Source organism: Sander vitreus, chromosome 4, assembly GCF_031162955.1.
Source record: "Sander vitreus isolate 19-12246 chromosome 4, sanVit1, whole genome shotgun sequence".
NCBI classification, from domain to species: domain Eukaryota; kingdom Metazoa; phylum Chordata; class Actinopteri; order Perciformes; family Percidae; genus Sander; species Sander vitreus.
The window spans coordinates 7,949,163-7,976,000 of NC_135858.1; the positions used below are offsets into that span (position 1 = coordinate 7,949,163).

At 40.1% G+C, this 26,838-nt stretch overlaps 2 protein-coding genes across 14 annotated transcripts in view; one reads left to right on the forward strand and one right to left on the reverse strand.

Moving 5' to 3' along the window:
- The first annotated feature begins 10 nt into the window (after positions 1–10).
- On the forward strand, positions 11–16,811 carry kiaa1328 (KIAA1328 ortholog). The gene is made up of 12 exons (XM_078248025.1): positions 11–89; positions 547–582; positions 695–972; positions 1,152–1,252; positions 1,985–2,100; positions 7,472–7,596; positions 8,656–9,014; positions 9,143–9,361; positions 9,614–9,709; positions 9,916–10,007; positions 10,298–10,406; positions 16,563–16,811. The coding sequence occupies exons 1-12, from the start codon at positions 35–37 to the stop codon at positions 16,789–16,791; spliced, it is 1,815 nt and encodes a 604-aa protein (XP_078104151.1). The 5' UTR covers positions 11–34; the 3' UTR covers positions 16,792–16,811.
- A 7,890-nt stretch (positions 16,812–24,701) lies between these two features.
- The window catches only part of celf4 (CUGBP, Elav-like family member 4), an 81,717-nt gene continuing 79,580 nt past the window's right edge, over positions 24,702–26,838 (reverse strand). For 8 of the 13 annotated variants that reach the window (XM_078247381.1, XM_078247386.1, XM_078247387.1 and 5 more), the window contains 2 exons: positions 25,941–26,084; positions 24,702–24,829 (listed from right to left, as the gene is read on the reverse strand). In XM_078247381.1, coding sequence (XP_078103507.1) covers positions 24,702–24,829; positions 25,941–26,084 — 272 coding nt within the window. The remainder of the gene's footprint in view (positions 24,830–25,940; positions 26,085–26,838) is intronic. The other 5 variants (XM_078247382.1, XM_078247392.1, XM_078247390.1 and 2 more) reach the window with 1 other exon arrangement.

Genomic DNA, 26,838 nt, shown 5'->3' on the forward strand with positions numbered 1-26,838 from the left:
TTGGCTCCCTGGGAGTGGTGGCGGTTGTTTCAACATGGCGGCAGCGGCAACAAAAAGTGGAAATTCGGGGATATTTTGGATGAATGGTGGTAGGCTTACTTTTACAAAACTACACTAGCTTCCCTGTCCACTGTCCATTCGTACATCATCTTATATTAGTTTACACAAGTTTTCGAAAGAGTCTACCAGATGTTACTTCTGTGTCAATGCTGGAAAGTTATTTCGGAGGAAGTGAGGCAGCTAACGTAGCTAAGCGTTACGTTAGTTAACGTTAGCTATTAACAGTTATAGCTAACTATACGTGTAGCTAGTTCATTAGCTACATGTTAACTTAACATGATGTTAAGGGAGAGAGAGAGAGAGAGAGAGAGAGAGAGAGAGAGAGAGAGAGAGAGGGTGGGTTGTTTAGCGCATGCGTTGGCCTTGACAAAAAGAGGAGAGGGAGAGCTACAGGATGAGGTCTCGCTGTACTTCAAATTCTGGCGTTTTTCTTCTCTACCCACTGCAGCTTTAAATGCCTAACTTCTCTTGGCCTTGTTCACACAGTGTCAGATGAGGAACAGCCTTTGGTGTTTGTTCCTGGTGAGTTTCAATTCATTTTTGGGGACAATTTCTGAACACAGTATGAGATAATTCTATGTAGCTCATGTACATATGGCATCCTCTTCTTCTGTCTTCCCACAAACTTTTTTAGGATTAGAAGGAGAGGGGAAGACTCAGACCCCTTTTAGTTTGAGATCAGGCAGCAGCACCTGCACATCCAGTAAAAGAGGTACCAAGATGCGAGCCAGGCGTAGCTCTGATTGCAAGAATGAGACCACACTAAGGAAAGTTGTCAAGAAACAGGGCTCCTCACAAAGTGAGCACTCTGGGGTTTATACCAAGGAAAACGTGTCCGTCCATCCCAGTGCTACTGTAGCTACAGAGCACACCGTTTCTCCAGCTTTGGGTACTTTTATCTCGTCGACACAGGTAAACCATTGTTTTGTAAAGACTATTTTTCTCTTCCCTCCATGGATATAAGATGAAAATGTGGAAGAAAGAATATGGATAATCTAAATACTTTTAGAAAACAAGGAAGGAGGTTGACAGAATTTCATTATAATTTCTGATAATTATCTTCTTATACTTGCTAACCATTCTTTGCACAGGTAATCTCTGAGACCAGCAGAGCTAAGAGCCAGGTCTGTTTGAAGGACCTCTGTCCTGAAGATAAGCGCCGGATTGCAAACCTCATCGAAGAACTTGCCAGGTAGCCAGCAGTATATGCCACTGAACTCTAGGATAGTGATAAAGTTCATATGAATTAGAGACCGACCGATATATCGGCGGGCCGATATTAGGCATTTTCCATCGGTATCGGCATTTATAATGGCCGATAAATGAATATTTAAAAAATAAAATAAAAACGGACGAAACACCCTTCAACCATGTTAGAAGTGTTGGCGTTGCATAGTTTGTCCACCAGAGTTGGCAACACTCTTTGATTTTGTTTTGTTTGTTATTGTGTTTTTGTTCAAAGGACTTTAAGTTTCATATCTTAAGTTTGTATTTTTATACATTTTATTTATCAGAACTTTAATATATTTTGATGTTCCTCTGTTCTGTTGAGACAATAAAACAAACTATTATTTTTAAACTGCATTATCATTATTTTAGTGAGGACTCATAAATAACTACAATAACTAATGTTAGGGAAACCTGTTTATGTTTTGTTAAGTGTTGCTGGATTGTTTTTAAAAATATATATCGGCCGATATCGGAATATTGGATTTTTAAATCACCAAATATTTGTATTGATATTGGCCTTGAAAATCCTTTACCGGTCGGGCTCTAATATGAATGTTTGAGTGGAACAATATGAAGTGATACCTGATTGAAATGTTTAATTTTGTACTTCTGTAGCCTTTCATCCCTTGTAACTCTTGGAATGCGTAATGTATACCACCGATGCTTTAACACTGTTATTTCATGTTTTCTCCAGAGTGAGCGAGGAGAAAGAAGAGTCAGTGCAGCGTCTGAAAGATGAACAGGAAAATTTTGAGTCCAAGATCCAGAAGCTGGAGCAACAGAACGTGATCATAGTACAGGAAAGGGAGAGTATCCTTTCAAAATACTGAACCAAACCAATGTGTTTATTGGTGTAAAATATGCGTTGTGGTGTGTTGATTGCTGTTTTGAGTGTGTATGTAGTGTCTCAGCTACTGCAAAATGTGGTGAACTGTTATGAGGAAACCAGAGTCACCTCAATAATTCCAGGGTACAATAGTTTTATCAATTTGGTAAATTTGGTAAACAAGATGTTTTTATAACGTATGCTACAACTCCATGATAAGATGCACCTACCACCCTGTTTTAAAATTGCATTGATAGTGCTACAGTAGAGTATGGTGGTGCAGTTCTCGTATTCCATTCTTCAAAAAACTCCCTGGAGAAAACATATCGTTTAACCTGAATGTCTTAATGTGGTGCACAAAGATGTAACATTGAACACACCCCAAGTGATTTCACTGATTATCCCAACTTTAGTCTGGATCAACGGAAGCACAATTCCAGGATAAAGCCTGAGCCACAGGCTTTGCCCCTCACCTTCAGTTTTCTGTGGGAAATCCCTTCGCTACGCGAAACAACAACAAACTTCGAGCTAGCAAGCTTTACACTGAAAATGAGAAGTTTTACAGAAAATGTGAATCATGCAATAAGGCAGGCCTGCTTGTTTTTTTCAGGGAATGATTGTAAAGATTTACAAAGAATATGTTTACAGAGTTTACTTTATTACTGGGACATTTTTGGGACCGATTGGTAGGATTGCTGTGGACGAAGTACACACGGCGATAGACTGGTTAGAGCAAATTACGTTTAACCATGTATCCATGTTCACCAAAACAAGTTACTTCCCGAGACTATTTTGCATTGGCCCCGTCGCTGCGTCCAGAGCTTAGCGCTGCCAAAGACGATTGTGATTGGTTTAAAGAAATGGCCACAACCCAGAGCTTTTTTTTCCTAAAATCATCCGCTGTAGTTCATGGTTGGAATAAAAATTTGGTACCAGTTCTCCATGGCACAGGTATTCCTAGGATGTACTTAAAGTTCCTCAAATGATATATTGCAGGCAGATGGTTCCATTGTTTATTGTGCTGTTCCATTAGTTAGTCTGCAGGGGGCAGTGTTGTCTTAGGGAAAACCATGTACATTCTTTGGCCAAGACCCTATGATTTGATACAAAAGACAGAGAAATAGAGCAGATTCATTTGAATGATTTGATTCCTGCTGCAGGTGTATTTTGCAAGTGCTTGTAGCTTATCCGCTGTTGTGTACAGAATCAATTTCAAGGTTGTCTAAATCATCTTATCACCCAAAGATGAATTTTGATATTTACTGAGAAGACTACAGTGTATGCATTCTCCACCATGTGTTTTTTTAACCTCCTCTGAATGTTGAACATTAGCTGTACAAGATCTCTCAGTTCCTTCTGACAAAATGAGATCAGGTGGGTCACTGGCTGATTCTTGATTGTCTGATGATTGATTGATGAGGTTAGTGCATTAGAGCGATAGTTATGCTGTTTATTGCACCCCACAATCCACCTACTGTCTTCACAACTATTCCACTCAGGTCAAACCAGAGCATGGCCAGCAGTCAATTTAGGTTAAAAACACTGCGAAATATGAAGAGTAATTGACCCCGCTGGTAAATTGCACAATTTGCAACGGTGGTGGGGAAAATTAGGAATGCACAACTCAATTAAAGGCACTTTGGCTCGGAGACTTGGCATTTACGCCAAACTTCTAAACTCCATTAAAAAGGTATTTGAGAGGAAAAAGTGTTCAGATCCAAGCACCTCAGGGGGGATAACAAAGTATTTTAAAGTGTGTGCAGGAGTCATGAAGGCTCTTCGCAGGCAGAAGGTTCTGGCACTTCTCTGAAAGGTTAAGGAGACACCAAAGGCAAACACACTGAATGAGAGTCTTCTAATTCCATTACGCCTCAGCTTATCTTATCTAACCAAGATTCAGAGTTGTCAGGGGTATAAAGAATGTAGGGCTATACCTTAGCCCCAAGCCCCCTAGGATGAGAGGGAAAAAGTCCCCTTGATATTTTGGGTGTTCAGCTGACATTTGGAACTGACTGGCACACAGGACTGAATTTGTGTTTCAGATAGGAAGGATGCCTTTTGTACTTTAAGGCATGTTGGCATTGGTAGAAGTCAAGGTGGGGTTACTAACATGGTGCACAGTTGTACTTGTTGTATCCAGAACAAGGCACAGCAGGCGCTACAGCTAATGCCATTTATTGAGTTGAAACAATTGGAAGGAATCCTGAGGCCATGGAGAGAGGGGAACAACAGCGCTGTTAGAACATGTCATTGAAAAATGCTACATGTTGTGATAGAAGATTACCAGAGATAATTCAATTGTCACCTGACATTTACAATGTGGAAATCTGGTTTTATCAAGTGTGCTTTTTGTGAAAGCGTGCATTAGAAGAGATGCAAAATTGGAGATTTTTTTAGCTCTTTGTTTTTTGTGTGCAGATAAAGCGCCTAATATTCCTTGTTGTCAGCTCTGTGGGTATTGTCATGATCTGGTCTGGGTGTTTAGTATTTTATCAATATTGTAGGAAAGAGTGGGGTGATTCCATGTGCTGTGTAAGGTGCACACTATTTATTAGATAAATATGGTAACTGCTTTGATTTTGACTGGTTGAATTAAGAACATTTTTGGGAGCCCTCCATACTGCAGAGCTAAATAGTACGAAAGTCTATATCCACAAAGAGGTTGTTGGACAATAAACGCACTGAACTGCTGTCATTTGAAGCTAAAGTTTAGCCTTGTAAACAAATAATTGGTGCCTTTGTGTAAGGTTTATATTATTGTTGACTGAATACATTTAAATGCTTAATTGAATAATAAAATCAAATTGAACCAATCATGGGCTTAATGTGAAATAAATAATGCATTGACTCTTTGCTAAAAGAATCAAATCGAGTTGTTGGCACACTTTTACAATGTATTGTGTGGATTTTTGGCTTTGTGAATTGTGGGCTTGTAGGTGTGCAGTTGACATATTCCATAGCCACAAGATAATTTCTACAGATATGGTGTAATGACTCAGCAAAATGCAACTTAGTCTGTGCCTACAAAACTGGTTTTACATTTTCATGGCAACGGAGATGGCTAAGAAGAGTTGTAATGTAATGGGACTGGTTTTCTGTAGGTTTCCTCTCAGAATTTTAAAGGCTTATTCAAATGAATTGTTAGCTGACATTATGTAGTGGTTTATTGTGTTACTTGCACTCATGTCTTTTCTCCAGATTGAGTAGTATTAAAGCAGTTATGTAAACTGTCTTCTTCTATTAATTCCCCGTCATTGCTTCCTTACACACACATTCATACACATCAGTCTCCGCCCCCGTTTCTCTCCCATTCCTGCTCAGGCTCAATCTGTTTGGCACAGTGTGCTAAAGCAGGCTTTAAAATATTCCCCCTCCTGTGCAAATTTGTTCCACCTTGAAGTGGATTTCATTATTTTATTTGAGCCTCGGCCTGACAGGGAAGTGAATCATTCTGACAGGCCCCGTCTGAAGCCTCTTCAGCCCAAGCCCTTGATTCTGAGTATTTTTGGAGCAAGGGGGAGGAGTAAGTCATTGTTGGCACTTTGCAGCTCTGATGTTAACTCAGGGCTTGCCGAGTGCTTGGCCCCCGTTGGCTGACGTCCAAGGCTGTGGAGGAAGTGTGTTTAGTGTGGCAACGGGCAGAGAGGTGGAATCTTATCAGCGTTGCTCCACTCGACTCAGATTACCTAGCACTTGCTGTCCAGTGACTGCGTCAGCCTGTCGACACATTCATACACGTTGCCTTCATTTATGGCATTGGGACGCTATGATGCTGCAGTCCTGTTGGTACTACACTGCAGCACAGATCGACTTTATGTGTATTATGGTTAGTGAGTCCCCACCATATCCAATTTATATGCTAGTGTACAGTACTATATATTTGTGTCTATTGGAAAACATTTGTTTTAGGCATGGGAAATCATGTGGAAATACTGTTTTATCTGTTGAAATATGAGCAGCACGCATTTTTCGACTTCACACACAACTCTATCTTGGACTGAGGTGGAGCTGTATAAGCATATTCAGTATCTCCCCTTCAAGACCCTTATACATGCTGCATAAGTAGACATACCAGCCCAGGTTTACATGATGTGATGTCCTTGTGATGTCCTCAAGCTTTCCATATAGAACTACTTCCATGGACATTATCAGTGCAGCGGTAGAGGAGCCTTAGTTAGATGGAGGGTTCAATCAAAGTGTTTCCTCACATTTTCCTAATGTTTATGGAAGCCGCTGCATTGCATTTGTCTGGTGTCTGGTCCTCAATTCAAAGCTGTACCCGCTCTCTTCTCTTTCGCTCTGTTTCATTTCCACAGCCTGATTGAAGTCTTCTAACAACCAAAGTATTTTCTAATGGAGTGTTCCGCCAACTATTCCTTCAATAAGACTCTACTTTGAACTTTGATTTTCTCTTAAAATGGAGGGTTTTTTTTCAAACGGATGCTGAGAAACTCATCAGCTGGGGGAGCAGGGCCACCATCATAAAAAGATATGGCCTGGAGGAACACACTTAAAGGTCAGCTTGGGCTGGAGTGTGTGTAGTACTTCCTTTATTGTAGTGTTTGTGTGTGGGCTGTTTACAGTGCAGGTGGGGAATTTGTGCTCTCATTTCTGGCTGTGTTTGTGTGTGCACTAGGAAGTGAGAGTCAGACCGAGGTTGATTATTGAATGTGTGTCTGTGTGTAGTCTCTCCATTCTCGTGCTCATTATCTTTGTATGTGCTGGTGTGGTGTGGTGCTGCCACTGTCATTAGTGGGCTCCTGAGGCGCAGCAGTAGTTCTGCTCCAGATTAGTTTTCTTGTGTCTGCCAGCACTCTGTCTGGCAGATAGCCTGGCGCGGCTCTGCCCAGCTCAGCTCATCACAGCTTGGCCCGACCCAGATGGTGAAAGCTCTGTGCCACAACAACAACTTTGATTTTGCTGGCCTCTTCCCCCTCTCTGTTTTCAACTTGCTGTTCTCTCTACTTTTCTGGTCCAATCTTTAATTGATTGCAGAAACAAGGGTTTAATTCAGATTGTCAATATATATCAAGCATCTATCTTTTTTTCCATTTAATTTGCATAGGATAACTTTTTCCTTACCAAAATGGCTGTTATACAGTTACCTTCTGAGTAAAGCCACACAGTGACTTCACTTTTAGAAGTCATGTAGGCGTGACTTATTTCTGATTGTTCTCATTTTTACTACTATTTTATTAGCAATTCCTATTTCCTGAAAATGTTTAAGCCTGACAGACTACTTTTTTGTCAGCTGAATCCAGGGGATCCAGATTTTAAAGTTTTAAGTTAAAGGTTCTGTTTGTTTTGTTCAGTTTCCTGGTATTGTTTGTTAGTTCTTAACCCGTCGTCCTCCAGGCCTGCAGCAGCAGTATAGAGAGTGCCAGGAGCTGCTTGGGCTCTACCAACAATACCTTTCTCAGCAACAGGCGAAACTTAACCAATCCATCGCCCAGCTCAGCCAGGCACCAGCCCATAGCAAGGTAAGGTATGGGATAGAGTGGGTGTGTGGTAGGTTGTAAATATGTATTGTAGCAAGTGCATCATGCAGTGTAAGATAATGGGCATGCTCCTATGTGATCCGTCAGGCACAAAAACATCTAGTGTATCAAATGGTCAAATGCCATAACAATGCATAACAGAGCACCATAGAAGACCACTACAGTCACTGGTTCAAAATGAAAACACTACAACATAGTAAAAACTCTCTCAAGGTGACACTTCAGAAGCGGGGACGCCTCTCTGGCTTCATCCCCTGTAAGAAAAGATGCCTTTGCCAACCTCATTGTCCCATGGTGGCTCTGAATAATGTGTGTTTGCCTGCTCTATAACCCTCAACAAATTAGTCACAGTCTCTTCCCCAGTCAACTGTAAGATGGGCTTTCCTCCTTATGTTTATCTCATAATGTTCCTGACCTTGGCTTAACTGCCGGTTATGCTCAGTTGGCGATTGTCCTCTTAATCTTGTGGCCACTGTCCAGTTTCAAGTTTTGAAGGATAATTTGCATTTTCGCCGTTATAAACCGAGCCCTACCCTAACACTAGTCTCTATTCAGCTTCATAGTGAAAGCAGCACATTCTCAGTGCAGCAGCAGCAGCTTGAGTCCTCCGTCAGTGTCTACACAGGATGTGTTCAGGCACAGTACTTCTGTGTATGTCACCCGCTTGTTGGCAGCACTCAGAGCCCAATATACAATCACTGTAGTTACGAGTTTAAAGTAAAAGAAAGTAGACTTTAAGACAAAAAAAAAAAATGCTTCAGGTCACGGTAACCCACACAAAATGCAAGTGATTTGTGAGCTCTTGTGGAACAGCTCTCGCAAGCACATGAGGGAATGCTTATACTGCACGTGTAACATGAGCAAATTACTGTAGGTTGGTTAGTGACTCCTTATACAATATTGATAAATTTTGGTCTGTAGCCCAGCTCTACATTAGGGCTTTAGAGAGTAGTCACTTTTGGCTGAAATACTCTATCAATTTTCCAGAGGCTTCCTAACTTGGCCGAAATGCATTAATTGTCCTCTTTGTTCTCTGTCCAGGTGCTCCGCAGCGAGGAAGCCTCCAGCAGAACATCTACCAGCAGAGCTAATGGCTCTCTCTTTGATGGCTCATACCTCAGCCTTGCGGCTACCCCAGCACAACAGCCTCAAGTGCACAGAAGTGGTGGTGGAGGAAGAGCAATACATACCCATAGCAACCATGCCTCTCTATCTTGTGTTAGTGAGTTCAGTCCAACTGATGGGCCGATCAAACAGCACAGGATTCAGAAAAGGGAGTGCAGGGAGCCACACTCACAGTCCCACCACAGATGTGAGCACTACCAAGGCAGTGGTCAAGACAGTGACTCTTGTCTAGAGAATGGCCACCATGACAACTTTAACCAGCATGAGTGTAAAAGGTCTGTCTGTCTGCATGATTACATTAGTTTTCTCTATTTTTTTTTAAATCAAATTGTGCATTTTATCAAGACAAGAAACAAGAAGAATGTCAGGATATTAAGCCAATGAAATGTTCATTTACACACAGACTCCACAGTGGGAGTGCCATTGGCTCAGAGGCCAAGGAAGCTCTGACCAGGCCTCTGTTGGGCCACGAGGACTGGGAGGAGAAGAGGCACCACCTGCTGCTGCAGAAGATGCAGTTGGAGATGGAGAGAGAGAGGCTGCAGGCACGGCTGGCTGAGCAGGAGGAGAGGCTCAATAGACAGAATCAGCAGCTACGTCAGTCGCGTCTCGATTACAGCAGGTAGAATACAGAAGCCAAAGAGAAATAAACCGTATCTGGTAACATTGCTAGCTAGTTAACATTTGGAGGCACAAGTTGATGGTTACTTTTAGCAGTTAGTCGCTAGATAGGTAGTTACGTCTATCTGAGAAGTAACTGTTGATCCATGTTTAGTCTCTTTTTTGTGTGTCCTTGTACTTCAGTTTCTGTCATTGCAGAATTGGGGGCAAAACCTCAGGCCCTTTTCGTTTTCTTCTCCTATATTCTTGTTAGGTTTCAACAAGCTACTCAATCTGATCTCAGCAGCTCAAACACTAGAAAAGGAGATCCACAGCCGGAGGGTCCCTCCCACCAAGATTTACCCCCCAGGTAAACCAAGACAGGAAGTCAGACACTCAAACTGCAACTTCTTTAGACAGACACACACACACACACACACACACACACACACACACACACACACACACACACACACACACACACACACACACACACTCTCACACTCACACTCGCTCTCACTCACTTAAGTCACAAGCACGAAAGCCAACTGAATATATTGTGTCTGTGGTCTACAGTGTGTGTGAAGATGCAAAGGTACATCCTGCAGGACAGAGCATGAATGGAAAACACTCCCAAACTGTACCCACTCTTCTGGACAATGGCAATGGTAAGTATGTATTTTCAATCAACCAGAATAATGTGCTTATTGGACAACACACAGAGGACCATCTTGGCTTACAAATTACATTATACTATATACATAACACATTATACTCACTACACTTGATTTTCTTTAAATAGTATTTATTTTAGTAGATTCAGCTGCATGCATAGCTTAGATAAAGAAATGTATATCATCATGGTAAGTTTATTTTTTTTAATAGTCTTGCCTGCGTTGCTCTCAGCCTTGCTGCTTTTGCTTCTAATACAGCACTCCTAACTTGCATCTTTTAACAGAGGCCTTAGAGAGGTCTCGAAAGGACATGGCCACATCTCCTGCTAAGTCCCCTGCAAGGCTGAGTAAGCCCACCTCAGTGGCTGTGATCCAAAAGACCCCTGAGGACAGGTAACACATCTTTACTGGACATCAATTAAGCGTTAAATAAAGATTTGCCATGTATTCTAAAGGTTTTTAGGTAAGTGAAGCATTATTTATTATGCTGGATAAGCAGTGGGACTACAGCAAACATGGAAGTATTCGCTAACCTATTAGAATTATTTCTCAGAAGAACAGCCTGTGTGGTTAAATTCAACGGAACCAACATGCTCGTTGAACAACAATGGAAAACAGCACAGAGAACTTAAAGCATTCAGACACAAAATCTTTGAAATTCTGATTAGGGCTTCAGGACTAACGAGGCTTTCTCTACCACAGGGAAATCTGAGTGAGGCAGGCTACTCCTGTCTTGTGGGGGACATTGTGAAGATTATTTGTGGGCTGTCGGTAGTAGAGCTGCAGCTATCGATTATTTTAGTAATCGAGTATTCTACCGATTTATTCCATCGATTAATCGAGTAATCGGATAAGAAATACTTAGTATGAAATACTTAGTAAACAGCAATAGTAAATATTTATTATTACTGTGTACTAAAAAGTAATATATTTTGTATATATACAAAAGACAGTTTTTTTTGTTGTTGAAAAAGCAACATTTTTTACTGTACATTTTTGCACTGGATATGCAAAAGAGCTGTTCACTAACCAGAGGGTAAATGTGACTGTACAAAGCTTACAGCAGGGCTATTCAACTACACTGTTCTGGGGGACACATTTTAAGAAGGCTAATACTGAGTGAGGAGAAAGAATAAAGAATGCAGACATCAGCAGCATGATGATGTCATTCACGTGCATAGTAAGTGGCCATGCTGGGGGGAGGAGCTGGTTTGTCTCCGGCAGCAGCTAAGTTTCCCAAGATTATTAGCAAACTAATAAACAGTTAGACTACAAACCGACAGCTCTCGTTTTAGCTCGTTGGTAAAACTGCTATTTGCAGAGTAGCATGCTGTAGGCTAGTTGTGTAAAACAGCGCGGTGGACGAGAGCAGCAGACGTTCGTTAGCTACCTTGTGTCGGGTTCGCTCCGTGGAATGGATGAGTAGACTGGATGTTTTCTACAAAGATGATGTAGTAGCATGTTTGCAGTCGTTTTCTCTCGCCTGTCTCTTCTCTTAGACCCTGGCTATTTTCGTCTTTGTTCATTTGTAATCTGGGCCGTCAGTCTCGTGCATAGACAGTATATAAACAGTCTTGTGTCCACAGAAGCATCAACCTGTTGTGCGCTAGTAATTATCCTCCGTGCGGAAACACAGTGAGCCGTACAACCTTAATTACACTGATTTAACGAAGCTTTGAGGCAAAGAATTTTGCTTCGAGGATTTTTTGTAATCGAAATATTTGAGTTATTCGAGGAATCGTTTCAGCCCTAGTCGGTAGGCTTGCCTCAGTAGTCGGTGTTTCTGGCGTTGGATGGTCGGGCATGCATCGACCTGCCCACCACCCCCACCGTTGTTTTGTTTTTATTGAAATAAAACCAATTTAGTACATTTTTGTGTATCAGCGCCCCATCGGTATTTCGAAATCGAAATTTCCTCACCGTGGCATCCCTAGCAGGGTGCAGTATTTTATTTGTTTTCTCTGACCTCTTAAGGCAATTGATGGGTTTTCCTCTAGTTGTGAAGAAATATTAGCAATAATGAAAAGCATAAATATGAAATTTGAATCCAGAAGCTTTTCCTGGGCATGCAGTTGCTGCAGGCTAAATTGTCTTTTTCTTTTTCTTTTTTTTTAGCTTTGCTAACTTTTTGAGCTGTGAGAGGCTAAATGAAGCTTTTTACTGGGCTAGCTAGCACTGTGGCCAGCCTGTCAGGAGACATGCTGCGTTCCATTAGTCGGCCTAGCAGGGACCCTGCAGCAGGTGTAATTGAACAGACTTCTGGATGCACACATGGCCCTCCCTTCTCTCTCTGCCACAGTAATGAGACAGAGAAAGCAAGAGTAAGGGAGAGATGTTAAAAGTGTATTTGAGGGTGAGTGAGGGGTGAGGGCATTGGATAAAGTGAGAAATGGGAAGCGAGGAAAGTAAGAGCAGGTTGAGATTGTTCGAAATGGAAATGGTGAGAAAGACGTAAGAAGGGAGAGGAGTTAAGAGGACAGGGATGAATCACTGAGCATCAGACTTTCCTAAAAAGGAAAGGACATTCATTACCTTTTTTCCTACACCCTTTACACGGAATGGTAATAAACCTGAAATTAGGTGTGTGTGTGTGTGCGCGTGTGCGTGTTACTGAGAAGCAATTTGTAACAGTGGTGATAAAGACCTTTTTATTCTTAGAAATTGTTATTCCTAAAGTTGATTTTCTCTGGCATAATGTCAGTTTTCCTATCTAAAAATTGGTGGTTAATAGGAAATACAGTAACTGTGAGACAGCCCCCCCCCTCCTTGTCCTAAAGTAACTCTTAAACAAAGCAGTGCATGGTCCAAGTTGAACTGTGAGCTCCAGCAGTTCTCCATTAATTCCAGCAGTGGACCCAGGGTATTAAATCTTATTACCATCCATTTACACCTCCAAAGCCTATTAAAAGTGTTGGACTCTTCGCTACACACAGTGATGTTGTTTTTTACAACCAGTAATAAGGAAGTCTGCCTCTCAGATGCCTTTGGTGGTTTTCTAGCAACATGTTTTTTTTCATGTGCATCTCTTTAAAATAGTTGTAATCATTTGATAATCCACTGATTTGGATTACACATATGTCTTTTTCATGTCAAAAAAATCTTTCTCTCTCTGCCAAAAATAGTTGGAAAGTATAAACTAAATAAATTGTTCAGAAAAACGAGCTACATGTTATTTTCGTTGCTTTTTATTTCATCAGCATTGCATGCTACATTATACAGTATAAGCTAAACTTGAGGAAAATACACTGCTGTTTTGTAAACCAGTGGTTCCCAACCTTTTTTCCTTGGTGCCCCCCCTACTTATGTCTAAGAAAAGCTGAGCCCCCCCTCCGAAACCGAAGTTAAGGTAACTCTCGAGATAGAGCCTTACTTTCTTTTTTGATACAGAGGAGTTATCAGCACTTTTACGTTTCTCCGCCATGTTTCATTCATAAAATAGTGATGCCGTGGCGGCAGGAAAAACGAGGATGATAGCAGCTAGCAGCTGACCTGATGACAGCAAGGGCCTCAGGTTAAGAGGTCCTGGAGGTTTGGCCTACTAAGTAGCCTGCCTACAATTTTAAGCCAGAACAAAAATATATAGTTTTTATACAGACTTTTGTATACATTATATATTCTAGTGTATTATCATAATTTGTTTAACGTGCAAATATATATATATATTTTTTTTTACCTCAAACCAGATAAAGACTTGCGCACCCCCTGTGATCTTTGCCTCCCCCCTGAGGGGTCCCCGGACCCCAGGTTGGGAACCACGGTTGTAAACAATACAAAAACACTACTGTGATAGGCTAGTAAGCAAGATTAAATAGTAAAGAAGTCTATTCAACTGTAAGATTTTGGCATGTTTTAAAGCCCCCCCCCCTTGGCAACAACATGTAATCTTGTGGCCATGTAATCTTAAACAATTCAATCTTGATGTGCAAATTTGAAAACGAAGCTGGGGTTAACATTTAGTAACCTTCTTAATCCTTTCATGAATCCTGTGCTAGTTAGTAATGAGACATCTCCAGCGCACCCCGCCCATCTCATCTCCATCCTTCCTGCCATTGCCCGCCTGCTATTGATTGGTTGGGAAATTGACATGCGGGGATATACACAGTGGCCATTATAGGTTTTTTATCTTACTGTTTGGACTGCAAATGAAAAGGGGCGCCGGGGCGAGACGGCTATCTTTAATGAAAGAGAGGAGCCAAATAAGCAGTAAAAGTTACGAGTGGAAAGGAGGTGGTGGGGAGCGTAGGCACAGGAGTTTTGTGGACATTTTATCTGGCCTGACAGACCTAGAAAAGAGACGAGCAGTATTGGTGCGCTGGGAGAATGAAGCCCAAAGGTTTTTATTACACTAAAAAAGGTACAGTTGTAGATTAGATTAGATTAGATTCAACTTTATTGTCATTGTGCAGAGTACAAGTACAAAGGCAACGAAATGCAGTACCACTGTAGTGCAGAAACGGTAACATTATACGAGTAGTGAGAATAAGTGTCTGTGCAGGATGAATAGTATGAAGAGCAGTAGAATATGGCTATGTATACGTGTAGTTACAGTATGTACATTTGTAAATAAATAAATAAATATGTTTAAAGGACAAAGGAAATAAAGTATTTGAAAGCAGAATGCTTAACCACTGTTTGTTTTAGAGTAGTTATGATAAGACCTTTTTGAATTTTACATACAGGCTCAGATACAAAGAATTCCATTTGTCATTAAAGAGTCTGTGTAGTATCAATAAAATATCATCAGAATCAACTTTCTGCAGATATGGTGTACTCCCCAAGGCGTTCTACTGACGGGCACAGAAGATTTAAGTTTTTAACAGGACTTGGCCAAATGTCTCTAGATGCTATCAAAATGACCCAACATCCCATCAGATTTTTACAATGACAGAAACTTATGTACCTGCTACTCTACCCATGCATTGTTCTGTATGCACGTAGCAGTAAAATAGATTTGCTTGGACCTCTTTGGGGGATATCAATATCGAGCAGCAATTCACCTCGCACAAACTGGAGCCAAGAAATGAACTTCTTTGTTGCACTGTAAACCCCTCTGAAAATCTATTGGCATTCTTTGGCCTCATGCAATCTCTGTGCCACCTCCTCCTCTCACCCCACCCACTACCATTCCCCCCATTCCTGCCCAAACTGTACCCCTACCCCCCGCACTCCCCTTGTTATAGATTGTGACCGCCGGTAAGTGATGCATTATTCATTACAGACATGTCGTTTGTTGATGGATGGCTGTTTGAGAGCCCTGTCCGTTAAATAAATCAACAAATAAAAATGCAAATTCTCACATTTCCAGAGAAGGAACCCAGCCAAAGACCCTCCCCCACATTCCCCGTCTGCCTTCCTCTCTATCCACAAAGCTGCGCTCACCCTCACTTATGCTCTCTCTCGCTCGCTCCTTTTGCTGTTGACAGACTGGAGACCAAATGAGGAAGACAGATTTACTTACTTGAGCTTCAGTCTCTTTTTTTTCATCGGTTATCATTCCTCAGTCAACTTACCCCTCATTCACTTTCTCTCCCTCACACTCAAACATGAATACATTAGTTCATGTTGCCAAAGCAAAATATAGCCTTTTAAAGCTTTCCAGCGACTGGTGTGTGCTGCCTCAAGTTAGTGGGAAAACACGACATATCAAGGTCTATGGTTACGTGTGGAGGAACACAAATGTGCCTTGATTGGAAGCACCACCAGTGTGTCTGTCTGCTGACCACCCACATGCATATCAACAAGTACAGGTGCCAAAGATCGCCCTTACCTGGGAGAGCTGTGTGCGGAGCTGGGCGATGCAAATCGATGGTGCTTTAAACGAGCAGAGAATTATGTTAGCAACATCAGTGAAGCGTGCTCTAAAGAATTCATGTTTTGTATCTGGAATGGCGTTGTTCGACTGTGTATACACTGAATAATGTATCAAGCCAGCCAGACTGAGGGATTGAATCTCTATTAGCTTAATCTCCCCCGTTTTGGTTTATTTATTTCTCTGCACATTCCCTCATTTCTATTTCAGGGGAGAAAGCACCAGGGTTTTCTCCCTCTTTTTGTCTCGCACCTGCAAGAAAGTGTGTTTTTCTGCTGGGACGCCCCAGTGGTTTTGACTTGTTAGCGTTGCTTGTTAGGGTTCAGGAGACACTTCAGAAAGAAACATTTTGTTAACACGTCGAAAAGAGAGATTTGCTTTCATATGGTCTGTGTTAACAAGTGAAAGGTGAATGACAAATATTTTGGTACAAGCTTTGGGCTCCACTTAGACTTTGGCATTGTGCATGTCTGGGGTTGGTCCCTTGGCTCTGCTTCACATTGTCCTTAGCATTGAGGACACATACTGTAAGTGTCAATCTTTGTGTGCCTTGCTATGTTACAATCAAACAGCACAAGCATACTTATTAACAACATTGCCTGTCTACAGGGTTCCTCTGGGTTCTGTATTATAAATGTAGGCAGTGCCAATTCAACCTTTTTTAAGGTTAAAATGTGTGGAAAAAGAAACAATTGAATGAAACAACAAAAGCCTCCCAAAATTGTACTTATTTTTTTCAGGTTGGACTTTTCTGTGGTTGAGTTATTGGATGTCTTTAGTCCTGTCTCTGCACCTGAGCTCAGCAAGCAGTCCACTCGAAGACCCAAAACATCGCAACGTAGGCCGGGCCTCTCTGCCCCCAAACCAGTGGGCAGAATCCTGCTTCCCGCTGCTGGGTCTTATCCTCAGAGTACCCAGCAGGACCTGGAAGAAAGCCAAATACTGGAGGATATTTTCTTCATTTGCTGACAAGAAGGAAATGGGTCCAGTCACTTTTAAAAAAAAAATTTTTTATTATTTTTTTTATGTATATATATATATATATATATATATACACACACACACACACACACACACACACACACACACATATTTCATTTTCAGTTGACATTCTAAATCAGAATGATCATGATGTTGTAGATTGTACTTTTGTTATACTGTGGTTTTAATACAAATAAACATATTTATTCCGAATTTGTTATGCTTCTAGTTTGTTATTGATATGTTATGTTGTCACTGCAGGAAAACCGTTTACCACTGAGCTACGTCAATTATTTCTGAAGACATTACCAGCATTAATGCAGATTTAGTCTATATCCATGGAGTTCCACTTCTGGGATTGCTCCGTTGCCGTCGGAAATTCCGCCGGATCTCACTCTTTTTGCCGGATGTCCGTTACCTTCCGCTAGCTAGACTATCTGTCCAATCTGAGTTTTCTGTTGCACGACTAAAACAACTTTTGAACGTACACGTTCCACCAAAACAAGTTCTCTCCTGCAGCCCATGACGATTTTGATTGGTTTAAAGAAATGCCAATAAACCAGAGCACCTTTTTTTTTACTCCCATCCCAGCCAGACCGGAAGGTCTGGCAAAGAGAGACTGATGCGAACTTAACTGCATGATACACAATTGTACATTGATAATCTTTTCAGATAAACTGGACAACAGGCGGATGGACCAAACTATCACCTCCTTGGAGAGAATAATGGGGAAGTTTGTGTGGCTAGTCTCGTATTGATAAATTAATCAGTAATTATGACATGACACAAGACACTTTATTCTAGACTGTGCTTTATTATTGGGCTAAGCTGAGACGCATCATTCATTTAAAATTACAAAAAAAGAGTTCAGGGGACCAGAGAATGGTGCAGTCTGGAGAGACAGGGACGGGAGCCTAAAGCGCACTGCCCAATCAGAAGCTTAGCTCATCAGGAACCCAGCAAAGCTTAATATGCAACATTCATTTCCCCACCCTCCATATGTGCTGAAATTGGGAAATAGATTTCCAGAATACTTTGAAAACCATGAGGGAAAATGTGATTCTAGCAACACTACTGAGCTTTAGAAATAAAAACACTAACAGCACTGAAAAAAATGATAGCAACTCAATTGTTTTTGATGAGATAGTGCAGGTTTCATTGAATTTTGCTCTTGGTAGAACACATCAGTTGAACAAGATCAGAGCTCTGTCAAACAATACAAAGCAAGATTGGATGAACAGGATAAAGGGAATAAAGTTTTAGAAATCCAAACTGGCGTTTTATGCAGGCAGTTAATCAGTGATTAGCAATTCGTCAGACATTAGCTCATTACATATTAGCAGCAACATATAGTGACCTCAAGACATAGCTTATGTTGTGATTACATATCTGACTGAACAGTTGGTTTATGAGGGAGTGATTAACTAGGAATTGCCCCTTTTTTCACTTTGATTTAAGGTTTCACAATATAAGCAAATGGTATTCAAAATGACAGACAAACCTCCAATTGGCATCTTTTTAACAATCTTTTACCTAAGCTAACATTTTGGAACAGAATAATAGGATTTTATAATAACAAATATACATAAGGCTTTAGTAGTGTACTGCATTGTTTTGAATAGTTTTTCAGCAACAGGAAAATGTAAAATCAGTCTTTGAAGTTGTTAAATTCAGAGTTTGCCAATACTTCCAAGTAGTGTGATGTGATGTAATGATACAAAGTAGCACTGACAAGCAAATCGATCAGTGGCAATAAGAGCTCAGATCTTGAATCAAACAGCACGAATAAATAAATACTTAAATACAAATAAATAAATAAAGACATAAATAAATGATTAAAAATATGTCTTTGACATCACTTGGTCAATAGGAGCATTTTTCCACATCATCAAAGAAGTGCTGAAGGCATGGTCCTGCAGACAGGAACAATGATCATCTGTGGACCACAACAGTGGCCCATGCATGTCATATAAAAACTATTTGGTCACATACCAACTCATAGAAAAATAATGCCATGAAAGCATGCATATTATCTCAGACATGACTTATAAATTAATATCTAAACAAATAGATAAGTGAATAGAACCCATCAAAGTATTTTTTTTTTTATAAAATAGGTCAATGTGTGTCTAAGCTCTAACTGAGGTCAATGCTCTCCCTGACTGTATTCTGGATAAATGCCTTGGTCAGGTCCTAGAGTTTGTACTGTATCCTATTGACTATTTTTTTAAATTATTTTTTTGTACCTGGTTTTATTGAGCATTATCATGTTTTCATTCGTATATTTTTTTTAAAGAATTAAAGTACTTTATCCAGTCCTTGTAGATAGAAGTAAAAGTCCTATAAAATATGCAAACCTATGTACAGAGGAAAACAGAGCAAAAAAGAAACAATGTACAGTATATTCATCGGTTTATGTATATATTTATATATATATATATATATTGATATTCAAACTTCTGCTCTGTTTCTTGTTGTTTTTGAACCATGATACTTTGTTTTACTTTTCTTATGTAAACTTGCAGCTTCAAGTTGGAGCAAATGAAGAAGAGGTGCTTGGCATTCTAGTTCCCGTGGTCGTTCTGCTTCCCCTCCCTCATTTCACTCGACATTAAAACATGGGCTAGGTGAAAGACATGAGTGATTGCTCAAACAAACCATTAAAAAAAGCACAGGCCGCATCAACACCTTTTTCAATTTTCTCAGAGCAGCGAGGGGCAGTCGAAGAGGGCACACAGTGTGGCGATCAGGGACACCAGACGTGACATTTAGCTTCAGATGTTATTGTTAGCTCAAAGGCAGCTCAGGTGGATGTACAAGGCGTTTTTGTACCTAACCAACCACGGATACTGTCAGAGCAAAAAATGATCATGATGGTCATCTGGTTTGCACTGTACGCCACAGTCAGGCCATCGTTATGTGGCACATACAAACAGTGGCGTCCTGGGATGTGTGGTGGCGTCTTTTAGCCTCGCAAGATTTGGAAGGTAAATGTTAAATTATTCAATCTGCTAAAAAGGTTAGACACAGACACTAGGGAAATGGCATAATGAGCAGTGTATAGGAAAAACTAGTAACAGCACCCAACAGGAAGCATTGTCTTCCAAAGTGTCATATAGCCTTATAATTATTCATATATATAAATATTCATTGAGTAATCTTCACCAGCTGAATATGTGTTGAACGCAGGGTCTGTTGACCTTTTGCAGATATATAGTAGGCGTCCATACCATTTTTGTAGACTATTATGAGAAACTGTATGCTAAAGCAATATGAAACCAGCCTTAGTGATACAGCAGTTGTAATGGGTAAATGGCTTTTCACTCTTATTGCTTCATTTTACAGTTTCATTATGCTTTTATGTGTATATTTGACTGTATGAGGGCATATAACATAAGGCAATATAACATCTTCTAAAGGATATGCTTCATGTCAAGTATTACCAGCAGAGATCCACACAGTAACTGCTGGATGTGGAAAGTACATAAAACCTCCCTTATTCTGTTCAGTGGGAAGCCAGCTCTCTAATTTTAACATATTAATCACTATTACATCACCTTCATAACCATTTAAACCTAATGGCAGGTCCAATAAGCTCAACCACTTCTCATATTAAGCCACGTCATGTCAGTCGCAACCATGAACTTTACCCTAGTTTTGACTCCAACCAGTGGAACGTAGTCACAGATGCCCTGTACACAGCTTTGATAGTTAGTACCTGTGCTAACAGGTTACCTAATGCCCGCTTTTATCTGAAGTGTAATCGCATGAGTCTACATTAGTTCTAAATGCATTCTGTTTGTCAAAGACATTGATGGACCAACAGTGGTCTGATGTTTTGTTATATTGGACATGCACTGAAACTCTCTATGTGGCTGAGAAATGATATGGATCTGGCTGTAGTTTTGACATCATAATAGCGTGTTGGCTGCTTGCAGCAGTGTGTGTTTAATTATTTTTTTTTGTCTTTGTTTTCTGAGAGCACAGTGCTTGATGGCAGATTCTGCAGGTGACAAGGCACACCTTGACATGGTGACAGCCCATACGCTACATGCACTTTACTCAATGCAAAAGAGAGCAAGGGTTGTGAAACATATTCATTTTGGTTCAAGTTTCAAAGAGAAGTTTGTGTGTGTGTGTGTGTGTGTGAGAGTAAGCTGAAAAGATATGTTTGGAATAGAGTCGAAGATAATTGTCCTTTTCCTCTAAAAATCATTTAGCCTGATTCTCTTAAAGCCTGCTACTGAGATGTGGCTTTTTGCATTTTCAGATAATATTTACACCATATGTGTTTTCTCACACATGTATCTTTTAGCAATATATTGTGTGTCAGCATATAGGTAATCAGAGATAGGAATGCCTGCAGTTTTGGGAGCTGCCAGATTTGCGATTCTTCCCAAGCAGAGCAATGTTTCAAACTCCAGCTAAAATCTACAAAAAATTACAGCTCAACATAGTCAGAAGCCGTTCTATATACAGACACACATATAAAATATGTGCATATAAATACATATATTTGTTTGTGATTAATATCTATTTATCCATATATACTGTATATATGAATACATTTGCTTGAATGCTTGTTATACATATATATGTACTGCAAATATAAACAAGTTCATATATTTCAAACGTTTCTGATGTTATTCTATCTATGAGGTTAGGATGTCAAGTTAAAAAAGATAAGGCTGTGATACGGAGCAGCCCCTCCCATGCACTCGCCATCCCTCCCAAGACAAAATGAGAAGAGAAAAAATAAACATTTTGAGTAATTGTAAACTAGCGAAGTGAGAGACCCCATTTGGTCATCTGAAATAGTTTTGCCTGTATTCAAAAAGCACATCAGCAATATATATGTATATATACATGTGTTGTATATATTCGAAATGTACACTTCCTTTAAGTGCAACTCCTCAACCAGTTAACACTGACTGAAAGAGATGCAGTGGTCCGAGTATATTAGAGCTACAAGTCCTCAGCAATACAAATGTTTGGTCTTTTGGTCCCTAAAACAACTAAGGAATGACAGGTAAGACTCCCTGGAGACCGTTGCTATGGCTCTCCTTGGCAACGGTATCCCCTGGAAACGGACAGGCACTCCGAGCTAAAGATGGCCATCCCAAATCGAAGCCAATTTGTGTCCTGAAAATATCACATTCCCTACTTAAGTTCTCTCTCCGAGAATTTCTTGTCCCTTTTTGTTTCAAGTCTTATAAATTGGTCTTCAAAAGTCAATTGCCCCAAACTCAAACCATCTTACAGAAAGATTTCCTACGGCAATCTTCTATTCAGTTTTTAAAAAGTTTTGTTCTTGTTGGACTTTTGACATCCGTATTCCCTTTAAGAGTTCAGTGGGGTTGGTCATTGTAAGTAGGTTTTGATAGAGTTTCTTTTACTTTTTTCCCCTCATTGTTCAAGTAAAAGTGTTTGTGGTCCAGAAAAGGTAGCTGTTATTCAAGCAGGGTTTTGTAGGGAAGGAGGTGTGTATATGTGTGCAGAAGAAAAAAAGGTCCTGGGGTTAACCAGGCTGGTACAAATTCTCTCTGAGTTCCAAAGTTTTAGTACATCCAAAAAGAGGTGTCCTTGACTCTGTCATCGCACTCTCTCTCCTCGGTTTCTGAAGCAGCCTCTGTGGTCCAGATGCTGAGTTTGCACTCAGTGGCGGGTAGCAAGAAGTCAACATATGATTCAGCTCAACAAAACCTGAAAAGCACAGAAGAAATAGATATTGTTTAAGTCAAGTAATATGTGGGAAAACAAAACCAATGTTGGCGTTTCATGCACATTTAAAAGTTGCAAAGCATATGATTTTAGGAATCTTTTTTTCAGCCACACTAGCCACTAGCAACGTGGCTCAGGGGTGGCAATAACCGTCTGTCAGTTGGTCGGTCGGTCCACCAAACTAATATATCTTAACATCTACTGGATTGCCATCAGATGGTTTGGACAAGGACATTCATGATACCCAGAGGATGACTCCTACCAACTTCGGGAATGACATGACTTTTCCATGAGGTTGACAAGTTATGGATGGATCGCAGTTTGGTTCAGATGTTCATGTCGCCCAAAGGCTTAATCCTAATCCTCATTTTTTTTTCTCCACTTGTTCATTGACTTGGATCTGGACAATTCAAAGAGACTTTCTGCGCTTAAACAAACATTTATTCCTTAAGAGACCAATTCCTACATTACATTAGAAAGCTAAAGAAACGTTAATGGGGGAAATATTTGTCTTTAATTTAGTTTTTTGTTGTGACATTTTACATGTTTGCAGTTACTATGTTCTGTATGGTATATTCCGTATGTGTCCTCCTTTACTGTTGATACTGTATTTACATGCAGATGGAGCAGTGTTAATATGTATTTACAGGGCACCTTGCTCTCTAAAGCATCTTTGCTGTTCTGTTATGGATAAACAAAGATACCTTTGCTGAGACAATGTTGAAAACAAATCAGTGCTCACCCTGCAGTGAATTAATTTAGCGCCCTGGCAGTGTTATGTTGTGAAAAACAATTCTGTTTTAATTTTTTTATTTAAATCAAACCGTTTAATCCTGTTTTTGAAAGTTGACCCCTCATGTGTCATTAGAAGTTAAGTAATCCTCAAGCTTACTGTCTGAATATGGACTCGTCAGTCTGATAACTGTGTGCCATAATAGTGCATTATTATTCTGTTTATAATAATATTAAACCTGGGCATGCAAGTGCAAAAATGGCAACGTGCTTGTACATCAGTTGACATTTCAAACAATGTAATAACTGTCAATCTCAGGCAAAAAGAAACGGAAATCAAAAGAGATGTTTTCTCCACCGTTCTGTTGAAAATGTTTTTTTATCAAAAGTAATGGTGCCACATATTTTTGTGACACATTCATGTGAGATCGTGCTATTCTTCCTGCAGTGATTTGCCTCGGGACACCGTCTGGTATGGTTCAGTTAGTTTGTGAGTGGGTGATAAGTTGCCCTTGAATGAAGTCATCAGTGGTGAATGAACGACACAGCCTAAACTCTCCATCACACAGATGAAGGGAAGAGACAAAGAGGAACAGCACAATTACCCACCTGAGGGGTAATAAATGCCTCTCCCTTGGAAGCAATTCCTTCCCTGTGCAACACACTGAACCATTTACCAATTATCCTTTACCTACAGGGTAACATACAGGGTCACTTACTGTAAAGCTGTACTACAAATAGAAGAGGCTTCATATAAGTAAATGCTCCTACAGCTTTGTTTGTTTCAACAAGCCATGAAAACGGACTGTAATAGTTATATCAGTTGCATGGCAGTGGGCATAGAGTTTCACATCATAGTGATAATAATAAACTAATATATTTAACAATCATCATAATATTAGTTAGTCATCAACCTGTGGAGATCACTGAAAGGCCTTATATTTTTATGTTTTCTGCTTTTAACTCACACTCAGAAGTTTTGTCCTCAAATGTGTGGGGTGTTTCACTTATGCATGTATAGCTCCCCATAACAATAACAATACACTACAGTAAATCTTATCCAATAATGAGTCATAATGACGTAGGAGGAATTAACATTTACAATTGCACATTTGAACTACGAACAAAGGGGTAACACTTCATCACTATTCTTTACAAGCAATTTGCAGATCATCAACTAGTTATTAGGCATCTGCAAATGCTTTATGGCATTTTTAAAAGGTTACTGAAACGACAGCAGGCAGTGCCATGAATGGGCTTGCCATTTGAGTATTTGTCAATATACGCAGTGGTTGTTGTGCATGTGCATGCATTCATTCAGCTAATCCCCTATCAAACTAAAGTGATAATAAATGTTTCAATGTAGTCGGTGTCTGACCTGTCTTTCCCTGTGTGCGACGGCTGCCCCGGCCGCCAGGGTGGCGGCGGCTGGCTGGGGCGGGTGGCTAGTAGGGGCGGTTGGCGTCCTTTGGCCTCTTCAGCTGCACCTTGAGTCTTTTCATGCCAATCTGGAAGCCGTTCATTGATTGGATGGCAGCTTGGGCACTACCTGGGTTGTCGAAGCTCACAAACCCTGGGGAAAGGCCATAAGAGAGAAAAAGAACGACGAGGATGTGGTTAGATGAAGTGGCAAGGACGGTTTGGGGTTACAAAAGAATGGATAATGAAGATGAGTCCATCGATGAAGCAGTCTTTTACATGAATGCATAATTATAGAACTTTACAATAAGAATGAAATAATTGAATCTGTACGTAAAACAATTAAAATCCACAAACAATTGCAGTTGTTAGCAATAATATAACACATACTATGACTATATAATACAGCACTTCATAAACATGAATAAAGCTAGCATACAGTATGACAACAACAACAGATCACAATTATAACAGAGAGCGAAGCATGCAACCAAAATCACAATATGAACTTGGTGATGGGATGTAAAACCAAAACATGAACGTGGTTGTGCTATTTTTGAGTTTCAGTTTTTAACTTTCACTTGAAAGTGAGAAAGCATCAAATTACAAATTAAACGCTGCATAACATACAACATTAATGTTGTGTTGTATTAATGAGCAAAAGCTACTTTGCAAATAGGTTGCACCTGACGGACTCTCCATTAAATATTCTCCACAATCCATTTATAATTTGCCACATAATTATACGTTCGGCTAAATTGTGCTGTCAGTGGCATAAAGTGAGACAGCAGTCTCTCTGTCTTTGCATGCTAGAGCAACTGGTATATTCTTAGCATGCACTGCTTTTGCTTACAGTAAGTTAGAGACTGAGAGTCAGCATTTGTGTTATGTAATAAAGTGCACAATGGCAATGCAACTGCGCAAATATGGCATTAAAACAGAACTCACTTCTTTTGTGATCAGTTTGACTATTGATGTAAGTGTGATAACAGTCATATCACTGAGATATTTATCAAAATGAGAAATTAGTTGGTGCTTCAAAAGAAAACAGCCAGACAAAGTAATTCTCTATTCTTTCCTTTTTAGTAACAACCAGCTTTTGCACAACTGTAGAGAAATTCTCCACTGTTTTGTTTTAATTTTTCAAGGGAGGTGGGTTGAGAGGTTAGGAAGGGGGTGTTGACTGCGGTAAGGAAGGTGATTAGTAAAAAAGAATAATCAGAATAAATAACCAATAATCTTTTGGTTTGTTCATTTTTACCCACCAAAGCATTTACTTTGGTTTGTCGCCCGATCCACAAACACTTTGGAGGAGATGACATTACCGAAAGGCAGGAACATCTGCATCAGCTCTCCATCCCCAAACTCCTGAGGGAGGTGGTAGATGAACAGGTTGCATCCCTCTGGTCCTGCACAGAAACAGGGAGGGAGAAAGAGAGAGAGAGAGAGAGAGAGAGAGAGAGAGAGAGAGAGAGAGAGAGAGAGAGAGAGAGAGAGAGAGAGAGAGGGGGAGAGAAAAAAGGAGATAAGGGGCAAAGGTCAGAGAAAGAGAGACAAGGAGAGGGAGAATCATTAAAGGTTGACCGCGGCAGGAGGAGACTTGATGATGAAGTCTGATGAAGGTGATGAAGTGGATAGAGTAGGGTACTCTTAGTGAAGGGGTACTTAAAGGCCCTGAAAACAGCTTGTCTTACTGTGATTTTTGGTCAAGTAATTTCACAACATTTCTGAGTTAGTCTCACTAACTTAATTAGTTTAAGTAGTTGCACCAATCAGGATTTAGCAACATTTAAACATTTGATTAAACCACATTTAAGCCTAAACTATTAGTTGATTAATCGATTAGTCAATCAACAGAAAACTGACTAGCGACTATTTGATAATTAAAAGGCAGACTTATATTGTACTATGTGGCAATTATTGTTTGAATGCTGTATCCAATAAAATATATGGATAATTACATTTAAATGTAATCTTATGTGATAGTAACTTGAATATCTTTTGGTTTTGGACTGTTGGTTGGACAGAACAAGACCGTTTTATAAAATCTGCAACATGAGATCATTTTCTCTACTTGGAATATATTCTCTTAATATTAAAAGTGAAATCAAGTTTGGTATCAGAGTTGCAAAAAAAAACAGAAAACAGCAGAGCAGTATATCT

Bases quoted from the DNA above. Each gene is read 5' to 3' on its own strand.
- kiaa1328 (XM_078248025.1), top strand. From the start codon at position 35: ATGGCGGCAGCGGCAACAAAAAGTGGAAATTCGGGGATATTTTGGATG. The intron at 9,362-9,613 runs GTAGAATACAGA...TATTCTTGTTAG, and splicing joins TCGCGTCTCGATTACAGCAG to GTTTCAACAAGCTACTCAAT. The intron at 9,710-9,915 runs GTAAACCAAGAC...TGTGGTCTACAG, and splicing joins CACCAAGATTTACCCCCCAG to TGTGTGTGAAGATGCAAAGG.